The sequence below is a fragment of the Hesperophylax consimilis genome, chromosome 14 (assembly GCF_061612785.1).
Source record: "Hesperophylax consimilis isolate HC1 chromosome 14, BYU_Hcon_1.0, whole genome shotgun sequence".
NCBI lineage: Eukaryota > Metazoa > Arthropoda > Insecta > Trichoptera > Limnephilidae > Hesperophylax > Hesperophylax consimilis.
In genome coordinates this window covers 35,500,488-35,513,284 of record NC_142849.1, presented here as the reverse complement: position 1 = coordinate 35,513,284, position 12,797 = coordinate 35,500,488, and the positions used below count along the sequence as shown (strand labels likewise).

Below are 12,797 nucleotides of genomic sequence, written 5' to 3'. Positions count from 1 at the left end.
TCCTGGGTTCAGCTAATTGGGTTAAATATTGCATTATTAGCCAGAAACCTGTTGCAAGACGTACTTACATATCCTAACTTTTCTTTGTTATTTTTTAAACATTATTACGGAATTTCTATAGGAAATTTTAGTATGGGAAGTTATGAAAAGGTTTCCTACTTTTAAAACTCTTTAAATATCGATTTACGGGTAGCATCGTAGTGAAACTAGTTCAATATTACTAAGCATTAATTTTGACGGCCTCCGTGGTCAAGGAGTAAGGCTCTCGACTAGCAAACTGGAGGTCGCGGGTTCGAATCGCGTAAATCATATTTCTATTTTAGTTTCAATGTACATTAACAGTTAACATAGCCAATAAGAAATATAAATCATTATATAATGTTAGTTAATGATACAATTTTTAATGTTCAGTTGAAAAATATCTATTGGACAAGTAATTAAAAATCTTTTTCCCGAGCGGCATTACCATGGTCGGTTAGTTCTGCATCTCGGAACAACAAAATTAATGTGACTGTGCCTGCCAACTACCCTGATATTGTCGGGAACATAAAACTGTAATTTTTTATAATATCAGGAATACAGATATCACCGTTCAGAAGATTATGTGTGGCTGTCAGTAAAAGAGTTTTCCTTCTATCAGCGAAGCTTTCCAAAATGCTACCTGCTATTCTGTAGTATAAAGCTAATCTATAATATGGAGTTGCTCACCACAAATCCCAGCACTCTTAAAGCTTCGCTTCATAGCGTTTCTATGTGGATATGAAACGTTAGCTACGTATCAAATGTGATTCACAAATCTTTCGAAATAACAATTGCTTAAGATAATAATAACCTGGTGAACTTGACTCTTTAATTAAGTAGCTAATTGGTTTGTAGAAAAACAACTGATTAATTAAAATCAATTAAAAAAGAATTTACCACTTGTGGAAAATGAAAAACCGATCACGTTAATCTTAATACGATTGATAATAAACGAAAAATCCACGTATTTGTGAAATTATTTTATAACACAACCTAAAACATAATTCCATTACTTTTATTCCGCGGACTATTGATTCTTATGGTGTTGAAACATTACAAATAATATTTTCCACTTTTATGTGAAAGTAATATGTACACTCCTTCACATTTATTTTGTTAATTCAGACAAATTGTAGAGTGTCATACATCTTATTTTCTTTGATAATACTGATTCTATTGAGGGTTGGTCATTGCTCAGATGTACATTCCGGATTTCTCCGGGATTGCAGCTGGTTTTCAGCAGTGGCTCTAATATACGTCATCTATAATCAAATTGAAATTATAATTAAATTAACAACCCAAAATTTAAATTTAAATTAAAAGATATAAATTCAACAATTATTTTATAAGCAATAATTATTAGCCTGAAACACTTATCCACATTGAAAAATCTCCTGATAAAAGATACAAGACGCCAATTTTTCAATGTGGATAAGTGTTTCAGGCAAATAATTATTGCTTATAAAATAATTGTTACCCTTTGTGCTATGCATAAAAAATTTGTCTTAAACATTAGTTTACCAAAAAAATAATAATTAAATAAATTCAAATTCAAATTAAATAATATAATCACAAAAATAAGTAGGTATCCCTTTTATTAATTCGATCAATAATTATGTTGTGCGTTTGACTGTGCAGTCAGCAACCATTCTCTGCATTTGAAGTACTGTGACAATGTCGATATTAAAATATACTATTTCATTCCACAATTTTGACGTGAAATAGCTTTAACTACTCTAAAATACAGTAGTTTTACGTATGGGACCAAGTACATGGTCTCTTTGGCGTGTACTCCTTATATGAGACCACTGCAGTCTGTCAAACAGACCGTGTGAACCTTTATATACCAAACAAACTGTACATTTGACACATTTGATGTAACTTGATTCTGTTCGACCTACTAGATAAAAAAATATAATTTTATATTTAGATCCTTTATTCAAACAGAAATGTAAAGCATTTCACAAAATTACGCATCTACCGTACTGTACTATTAAACTGTTATTTATTTTCCAAATGAAAACTTCTAATCCGTCCACAAGCAAATGCTTCTAATGAAAGAACAGTATAAATATTAAATAGTTAAACCTGATTTATTGTATTATATACAAAAGTTTCATTAATAAAAAACAAAATTAAAATTATATTTTTTTTATTTAAAATTAATTCAAAACCTGAATTATTATGTACCTACAAAAGTTTTATTCATAAAAATATTTTTTTAATGTAGTTATATTATATTCGGGTAGACTTCTGGTTTTGTCTCAAACTGATCGCTTTCGCTCGATTGTTCGATCCAGAAATCAAAACCTAAGTGAAGTCAAATCAAAACCTAAGTGATTTCGAAACGTCAGGAATTAAAAAAAATCATTTTAGGGACTACGTTACGCGGGTAAGCCGAGAAAATTATTCTACATCATCATCATCATCTACACCCGTGAAAACCTTAACCATAAATATATTTATATATTAGGAAATAACGACCTGTCAAATAAACAACCTGTCCTAAGTGAAGTCAAATCAAAACCTAAGCGGTGTCGAAACTTATACATATACGGGTGGTTGTAAGGAAATAACGATCACAATATAACAGCACATTGTTACAACCGGAGAGAGGAAATCACAGATCCCTCAGTGTTATTAATTTTGTAATTTGTCAATGAAGATACAAATCGCTGAATCGCAACACCACCAGTTGCGGATCCAGGGGGGGGGTCACGGTGGTCATGACCCCCCCTGGGCCCCAGCTCAGGAGGGGGTCATGACTACCTAGGTCCTGGGCCCATCCAGGACCTAGGTGGACCACTAATTAAAATTGTTAAAGATAATGTTTTTATATATTTTTTGTCACAATATAAATTTTATTTAAGTACTTTCAATATTTAATTAATTTAATATAATACTTTGTTTGACGGCAAACGCATTATTCGGGAACGAACGCATCGAAAATTCGAATGTTACCGCGTCACCGCGCACCGCCACCGGCGCGCGCTTCGGCCGCCACCTTTCATATTATTATGACACATTTCGTGTAACCACGTGTGACGCTTGCGCGCGCTTTGTTTCGACTATAGCCGGGAATACACATGCCTGTAGCTGGCACACTTGCATGCAAGCTCCTTGCACATGCCAGCTACTATCATGTGTATATGCTAACTTGCATGCCTGTACCTGCCTTGCAAGTAGATTGCACAACATTTGATTTACTGGCATGCAAGTTAAGGGAGGGGACGAGGGGGGCTATGAAACCGGCATGTGTGAACGTCGCGACAGGTACGGGCATGCCAGTAGCTTTTCTCTCATTAAATTAGACACACATTGTACTGCCAATTGCAATACGATGATATTTAATTCACTTTGAATGTTTTCCATTGCCAAAAAGCTTGAGACTACTCAGTCTCAGAGTGATTTGAGACACGTACTGTCTAGTGACTGGCATGTGTATACGTCTTGCAAATACAGGCATGCAAGGACGCAACTTGCATGCAAGTTTAACTTGCATGTGTATTCTCATTTCGCCAGTAACTTGTACATGCCATTAACATGCATGCAAGCTACTGTTCCATTTTACAGGCATGTGTATCGCCGCCTTAACGTCTAGCGTCTAGCAAAACCTAACCTCAATCGGAACGACTAAACTTTATTAATAAAGTGTTTACTTTTATTTGTTTACTAAGTTAAAAACAATAAGTTCCAATATAAGTAATAGTGTTCTTAAAAATTGTTGCTGCAAATTCAATTCATTACAAGAAATGGTAAGTAATCAAATCAGTTTCTTCATTATGCCAGTGTATGTGTGTTTAAACTCAAATGTTATTTGTTAATGTTCTAAGGCTGGGGTTAGACTCGTAAGTTTTTTTCCTGTAAATCGCTCTTGAGGCGAGTTTGGCCAAATTCCCAATGTAAACGACACCAAAAGTCACTTAACGTAATTTTAGTAAGTTACAGAACTTATTCTTTCGGAAGTTTTTTGACAGGTCTGGACAGGTCTAACGCGCCCGCGCGAATTACCAGCCTTCCTATACTTCCTAAAGCAATTCTTAAGGCGAGACACAACCTCGTTCATCAAGGTTTTGCCCAAGGCTAACATTTTAATTTATTTCGTCGAAATTATAATTGAATTTAAAAAAAATAAAATAATGCCGCACGAGGGATGCAAGTTATTTATATTTTAGATTAATAAAACAATACCTTACAATTAATATATTTTACGTTCAACGATTTTAAAACTTTATAACCCGTGTATAACTATAAAGTTAGCGGACTTAGCGGTAAGTACCAGATTTTATTTTTCTAGATGATGAATTAATAACTTCGGAAGTGGACACATTTTTAATATTTGTAACAAATTCTTCAGAATGGAAACGTTTTAAGCAATCATTTCTTTTATATATGATGGCGAATAACTACAACGAGGAAAAGGAAATTCAAAAAGTTGCAAGATTCCTAAACACAATACTATGTTGAAGACACACCTGACACCATGTTATATTGTGGTGAAATAAGAACACGATTAATAATTGTAATCTGTACTGTATTGGTTGACAATTGACATTACACGAGCCTACGCCGCCCGGGCTTGCGGAGCAAAAGACAATCTTAATGATATACCTAGTGTTACCATATCCAACAATACCTACTTTTTACTTGTATATATTATTATCAAAATTAAATTATAACTTCTTGTAACTGTAACTGACCGGACCTAAGTCCTCCATCACAACACAAGCAAGCATTTTCGGCTTTCTGTGGTGGTGGTAGGAGTTATTGTTGGGTTATTCGTAACCCGGGAATGTTTGTCTTTCTTTAAAAAAAAAAAAAAAAACTTGACCACGACTACGTGACCCCCCCCTGGCGCCAAAGCTGGATCCGCCCTTGAACACCACCCAGCGCAGAAAAGAGGACTTATCCATATTGGTTACCCGAGCAACCAGAATATGAGAAGAACCAAAAATCGGAGAGTAACTTATAAAGCTAACCTACGCATCAGAGCGGAATGGTAAGGCAAATCATAAAAACCAAATCTACCCCAATGTGACGGACAGAATCTCCAAGGTACTGAGAAAAGAAAGCATCGAGACTGGATACCAGTGGATACAGAATTACTCTTGTAACAGATGGAGTTTATAAGCTCAGCTGTTCCTGATGCGACAGGGTTTATGTAGGCCAGACAACGGACGATCTCCAAAAGAATATCAGAACAATTTCAAGCATGTAAACTCGGCCACCTTTACAAATCGGCAATTGCCGAGCATTTAGAGTGGAATGCTGAATGTTTATGGGAGATTGGATGATAAGACGTATTATGGATTATAGTGTCTGTGAAGGTAGGTTTTTTTAAATATTTTAAAACGGATTCTATTATCAACAATCGATGCGATGAGATCTAGAAAGTTAAGTGTTTATTTTATACCTACTTCTAGTCTGAATTAGATCTGATTATTTAAGGAGTTGAGGAGTCTTAGGAAGGAATTTAGCTGGGGCTCTGTGTCAGTCCATGTACAAATAATATCATCTACATTTCGCGTTTCCATAGTAATATATATTTTAACAATGGCGATTTAAGATCAAAATATTGTCTACAAAATTTATTCATAAAAATTTCTGCAATAAGCGGGCTGACGGGAGCCCCCATAGGAAGTCCATCTCGTTGGCAGCTAAATTCCTTCCTAAAACTCCTCAACTCCTTTCCAAGAAGTATTTCATATCAGTAACATTTTCAATTATTTCACCATCAATTTCAATTTTGCTTTTACTGCATGTGTTCTTATGTCCAATTATAATACATTTTGTGTTTTTGTATTAAATTTATTCATATTTATTTTCATCCATCTTAATACATTGTTCAATTGATTGTTAAAAATATTTATTAATTCTTCATTGTTTTCCCCCAATGATGTACATTAGTGTACATGTACTCAAATAGTCGTACTTGCATTTTGAAAATATTTTTACCGGTAACCGGATATATCATCTCAATGGTAATTCATCACATCTTTAAAAAGTTATATAAAGTCATGGAAAATGATGAAACAAAAACTTTATTAACTGATATAAGACGACAGCATTTGTTTTTTTTTTAAATGTTTTTTCACTATTTTAAATCAAAGAACGATTTTAAAGTCACGCTATATAGGTATAATAGTTGTTAAATAATTAATTATCATTTTTATAAATTAAATTAATAATTTCGACGGCCTCCGTAGTCGAAGAGTAAGGCTTGCGACAAGCAAGCTGGCGGTCGCGGGTTCAAATCCCGGTGTGCGCAATAAAATATATTTGATTAATTTGAGTTATTTCACAATTTACGCATTAAAATAATATGCAGGGTGTCCGGGGGAAAGTGTGATAGCTTCGGTATTTGATTCTACATGATAGTAGAAGTACTAAAGTACCTAAAAACTACTCTAAAATAAAAAGAGTTTCGAAAAAAGTTATTTTTTTTTTTCTACTTCTAAAATCATGTTAAATCAACCGCCGAAATTGGTGCACTGTACCCCCGGGTACTCTGTATGGAATAATTATTGGCTGCACTTTCCAGAGTGAAAGAGACTCTCAGTTTCGCTCTAGGATAAGACCACCATTCAGAATTGATATTTTGTTTGAAATGGCTTTGGCCGTGTTTGGTGAAAATATCTGAGAAGCCACGTATATCCCCACCTTCCTCCCCCCATCACAACCCCTTCCTCGTAATCTTCAGTCTCACAACATACCCCGATTGGGGATGCCATAGTCTAACTGGATCCTGTCGGATGGCAGCAGTTGATAGATTTTATAGATTAAATAGATTTTTCTTCGAATATCAATGCAATGTCATTTGCTTCGGGAATTTGGGTATCTTATGCGGTATTAATAAAAAATACATTATGCATTTGCACAAAGACGATTCTTCATTTATTACATTTTATATTAGTTTTACAAAAAACGATTACACACATAAATATATATATAAATGTACACATATTGATTTTTTTTTCATAACAGAAAAAAAAACATTTCCAAGTTACGAATAACCTGACAATATATTATGAAAATCTTCTACTACCACCACACTAAGCGGAAAATGTTGCTTGTGTAGTTGAGGACTTGAACGTACCACGCCTGGGACTCAAACACGATGTAAACTCACACACTGACCGGTCAAAATATGAATGGTTACATCGTGTTTTAAGGTTAATCAATTTTGTTTTCATTTTATCAGACAAGTATTTTTATAATATCATTAGTAGAAGGCTAAATATGTATCAATGGGAATATAAGAAGGATATGGATAGTTGCTATAATTTTAAGGTCATTAAATATTTTAGTCACCATGTTAGACAGGTACCTTTATAATGTCTCTATTGGAAGGCTAAATATTGCTCAATAGGAATGTGAGAAGGTGCTCCGAACCAGGCCATAAGTAAAATTTGCTCCATGACCAACTTTGCAACGTAAAATCCATGATCTGAAAATAGAAAAACAATCAATTCCAAAATTTCGCTTAAATCACCGACAAATCAAATGTGCGCCTATTTGGGAATTGGTCTGTTTGTGATAACAGTATCACTAATCTTATGGCCGAAAACGGAATTAAGAAAGAATAAAAATCATTTCGTCATAAAATTTGCCCGTTTTTTTCTGTTCTGAATTTCTAGGTCAATACAAATATTTCCATCGTAAGCTATTGAACAGTCCTCAAGTAAGGAACTATCACACGAGAATTGAACAATTCTGTTTCTGTCCTAGGGTGAACAGTAATTTGGAAGACAGGACAATGAACCAAGACACTGTCCCAGAGATTGATGGGAAAGCTATCTGCGCAGGATAGTGTCTTACCCCTACCACCGCGCCCGGCCGCGTTGTCCGCGTTTAAATTCGTTTTGACAAAAAAGTAGGACAATAGCCAGTCGCTCCGCACGTATGTATCTCGGCTCTCGACCGTTTGGCATTTTGACAAACTGTAAATTTGTTTGTAAGTTTTATTTCAGTTCCAAGTTGGTGGCCGTATTACGAAACGGTAAACGGTTCTCTCAAGATTCTTTATTCAAATGTGAAATTGTAGTGTTTATTTGGACTTTCTTATTCGCATTTCTCGAATAATAAAGTCAGCCCGAGTAAATCACAAAATAATATTTTATTTTAAATCTTACTTGTTGGTAAATGTGGCATTAAGGGATGTCTTGAGAATAATGCTTCCTTTGCAAAATCGTATTCAGCTGTTCCATTTATCATCTGAAAACAAATACAAACAAAATATTATTCTACAACTTATTTCACAGCACAATAACCATCACAATTCATCAATCAATATTATATTTTGAACATCTACATACAAAAAAATATCTACCTCCAACAAACGAAGTCCGCAAACTCGTAGTACAAATGGGAAATTGATAAATCTACATCGCTTTTGGAATCTATTTGGTAGTAAAACTTTTCGAGTAACTTTTTGGGTGGAATTTCAAAAGAATCACTCGCTGGGGGTTAATATTAGCTGTTTAATGTATTTTTAAATGGATAAATATGATATATATATATATATATATTGACTCGGCCCAAAAAGGTTTTTTTTACCTTTTACTTGCCGAAAACATACAAAAAGCCAAATATTCAGTTCGAAACAAAAAAGTTTTTTTTAATCTCTACATGATGTAATTTCACCAATTTTCCACTGGTACTACGAGTTTCCGGACACCGTGAATAATATTTTTTTACCAGATTTTTTTCTTAATTCTATATTTAAAATGTGTATTTCTTTTTATTAAATTTTTCACGGGTGTGCGTTAGTAATATAAAATTATATACCTTTTCCATTCGTCCAGTTACCATTACTCTCGCGCACCTAGGATCATCAGCCTGGTAGTTCTTAGATTTGCAGAAGTCAGTTTGCATCAGGGATACAGATATTGAACATCTGTTATCAATCTGTAAAGTAATATACATTGAGGTATATGCAAGGTATCCAGAACAGAGTTGGCTGCCAAGTCTGAGGTCAGAAACTGATCATAAATTTTAAGAGTCAATTGAAAGGCTGCCTAATACATTAACCAATGTAAATCATACTTGCGAGGAATCAATAAAGGGCAATATATTTATTGCTTCTCACTGTATATAAAATTTGCTTGCAAGCATTACTTACTTCGAGGTCTTTACTTGGGAAGTCCAGAAGTGTTAAGTAAAAATATGGAACTCCGGTTGAGTTTTGTACAGTCCCATCACTCATGGACACCACGCTGCTAAAGGGGTAGTTTTGTGCTTCCGATATTGTTGACAAAGTGGCGAGAGACGTCCAATCTATAATAAGTATAAAAAAATGTAGTTAAATGCACCTAGTTTATGTATTACACAAGTTGCAGGAAAGATAAAGATTTTTGGAAAATATTAATTAGCCATTTATAAGACACCTACACACTTAGCACAAAGAGAATAAGAATAGATAAAAGTTTAAGACTGTGTGTGTGTATTGCATGAGTGTGGAACAAGTTTAAACACGGAGAATTGTTAAAGTAATTCTTCTAATTTTAAAAGCAATAATTATTAGCCTGAAACACTCATACACATTGAAAAATCTCCTGATAAAAGATACATGACGCCAACAGGAATACTTCTTCTTCGCCAGTTCCCGTGGGCTCATTGATACTGCCAAATGCAATCCTAGAAGCTGTCTAATGACTGGAGAGTCTCAGCATTCCTACTATTAAACCATAAGAATAAGCAAGAAAGCTAAATCACCTGCTTGGTGCATGACGTATCTTGCCATTGCGACGAGATCATTGTGGTCGGGTGGAGATGGTGCATTAATGGCACCTGTCGTCTTGTCCCTGTTGGTTCCTTCCAAGTGCGTTTCAGTACTAGTCCCTCCGCTGGTTGCCATTGATACAAAAGCCAGCAAGACAACGCTTAAGATCCACATTTTTAAATGCCTGGATTAACATTAGAGGAAATGGATTATGTTTAGTGAAAAGGTCTGTTCAAAATTTTAAGGTCAATAATAATAAAAATTTTTAGCAATGAAACCAAATTTGATTGCCTCCTATCCCGATTATATTTATATATGTAATAAATAGAGACATGCTATTATGAATATATTTTCTGTATATTCTGATAAATATGAACTAGTTTTCATAGTGTATTATCATTTTTCTTTCTGGCTTTCACCTTTCATATTAACAAATTATTGTGGGGCGGAAGATGAATTACATTTCTATTTTGTTTAAATTGACAAACTTTAAAATTATTTGGAAGATTGGAGTCTAGTTCATACATAGAAAATATATGGATAGAAATAATGAATGGAGGGGAGGCAATTTAAGATAAAACTAGATAGAAGAGAAGATATTTTTTTGGAGAGAGAAAACCAGAAAATATGTGATCTAAAGTTCCCACAGAATATACAATATGAGAAAACAAGCACTATAATTTTAAATGGGTGAGAAGGAACAAAACATCGTCTAATCCTTATTCGAATAAGTGCGTTAAATTAGTTTTTGGAGAAATGGGGAATTGTTGAAACCGTTGAAATCAAGGTTTTAATGTGATAGTCCTTTGTATTGAGGCATCCATTGGATTGACTAGCAATGTGCCAAGAAACAAGAAAAAATTTCAGCTAGAGAAATGTGGTTTACAAAGGTTGGATTTTGTTCCTATTTTACCAAGGAATCCGCACGATGTCAACATGTCCAGGAAACCAATAAAACAGTTACGGTTTTTGAATGGAGGCTATCAGCATTCGAATAAGGCTTACTAGGGGATCATCAGAATGAAAAAGAGGACTGGGTTTATGTTTTTTGAGAGAACTGAGAGAGTCAGTGAGAACAAGGGAAAGTTAAAAATTATTTTTAAATATGTATTTGAGAGATCCAACTATTGCAATGCACTCGGCTAAAATTATGCAAATTGGTTTGAAATGGAATGACAAAAACTTACATTTTGGTAATTTATCCAAACGTCCAAACCATCGACCAATTATCGAACTGATTTAAAAAGAGCCAATATTACGGTATATATAGTGGAGTTAGAGATATCGATAATAATATTATTCACAAAAAGACATGCGTTGACAACCATTTCTTTAAAAATGTTAATAAAATTAAATTTATTTATTTATTTACTAAATTATTTAATCTTCAGGAAGGCTATTAAAATATTTTTTTAGCTTTGAAAGTATGTATATCTTTATATATATATATACATTTAAATGAATTTATATTGAGTTAGAATCTGCAGAAATCAACCATATGGCAGTTTCGCGGGACTACCTATCTATTATCTAAATAAATGTATTATTCCAAATTTGTTTTCTTAGAAAACAAAAAATATATATATTTAAAAAAAATAATGACAGCACAGTTTCATTTGGTGTGAAGATTAAATAAGGATCAAGGATATTAAAAATCGGTGCCTGTGTGGGTTAGTGGGAGTGTTTTGTTAACACCTCACTACGAGAACCTGTGCTGAGGTATGTACGCATATTAAAAGAATGTGTTAGTATGCCGTCACAAGTAAAAACTCATCATGGCGGCAGTATTATATAAAAAACTGTTTAATGGTTATAATTTCTTAATATTTATTTATGTATAATTAACGCATTTCGGCTTTTGCATACAATACTAATAGTATAAGAAACATAAGTAAAGGACAAAGCAAATCGAGATCCTGTTTAAGAAATACAATATAGGACGGAAAAAATATGTATAAACTCATGTGTAAAAAAAAATATGTAACCATATATATATCTTAAGTAACTGACTTAAGACAGAGGTATACAGTAAATGCAGGGTGTATAATAAGTAATATTTGGAGATCAGTGGTGAAGGCACGAAATAAAAGGCGTGTAGTGAAGGTCATTGTGTTTTATTGATGAGTCAGGTAGCCGTGACGAGAGTGGACGTAGGACAGATGTATTCTCCGGACGCTGCGGTGATGTGCTGGTCAAGCGCGGGTCAGTGAGTCGACGCCGGGCGCTGGTGACCGGGACTCGATGAAGGTCAGGCACTGGCGAAGAACGTAGGTCTTCAGGCACTCCAGTGCTGACGAGACGGCCGAAGGTGTGGCGGACCTTGTAGGCGGTTGAACGGGAACGGCGTGACCAGTGAGGATGCTGCGTGTCCTCGTGATGGTCATGATGGCGTGGAAGAAGCGCTGGTCAGAGACGCTGGAACCAGGGCGCTTGTAATCCGAGTGGCGCTTGCCAGGGACGGCGATCTGGACAAGGCGCTAAGATTATGTCCCGATAGAGTCCATGATGGTACGGGCGAAGCCGGGTATACGTCCTTTGCGGAGGGGCGCGGGGCGCACCAGTTGTCCCCCGTGAAATTTGTAAACTGACGGCTGAAAGATGACTGACTGACTGACTCGCTGCGTCGGGCATATTTATACTACACGGCCGACGGTAGCAGTAGGTAGATGGACGGCAACTAAATCCTAGGCACTCGCACAGACTGTTTGTTTCAGGAACCTTCGATAGCGCGGCAATTATGCATAGGCCGTAGACTCGAACCTTCTGGCGAGTTCTCGTAATGTATAAGACCGACTTGCGATATTATTGTTGTCGTTAGACAAGTAGGTCTTGTAGTACGTAGATTACTTTGTTTACGTTGCGGTTTGGACTGCAGGTACATAATTCGGGAGTAGGTACTAAGTAGGTCGAGCGGTTTATTATTAATTAGTTAATCTAGATTTTTCTCGACGCTACAAATATATATTTTAAGTTGAAAAGTTCTAAATGATTATTTTGTAATTATACACAATTTACATTGTTAATTGTGCTGAAAAACTAGTTACTCCCGTAACAG

General features: G+C 35.0%; 1 protein-coding gene across 1 annotated transcript; it reads right to left on the bottom strand.

Annotated features, from left to right (window-relative positions):
* Positions 1-6,885: 6,885 nt before the first annotated feature.
* LOC149418238 (protein CREG1-like) lies at positions 6,886-10,970 on the bottom strand. Its single transcript, XM_089639379.1, has 6 exons — positions 10,930-10,970; positions 9,736-9,926; positions 9,143-9,297; positions 8,809-8,928; positions 8,154-8,235; positions 6,886-7,468 (listed from the first exon to the last, which is right to left on the bottom strand). Coding segments are annotated over exons 1-6 (657 nt in total). The 5' UTR covers positions 10,932-10,970; the 3' UTR covers positions 6,886-7,361.
* Between the last annotated feature and the right edge of the window lie 1,827 nt (positions 10,971-12,797).

Excerpts from the sequence above, each read along its gene's own strand:
- LOC149418238 (XM_089639379.1), bottom strand. Across the intron at positions 8,236-8,808 it reads TAACTGGACGAATGGAAAAG|ATGATAAATGGAACAGCTGA; the intron begins GTATATAATTTT and ends ATTTGTTTTCAG. Across the intron at positions 7,469-8,153 it reads AATGCCACATTTACCAACAA|ATCATGGATTTTACGTTGCA; the intron begins GTAAGATTTAAA and ends TTCTATTTTCAG.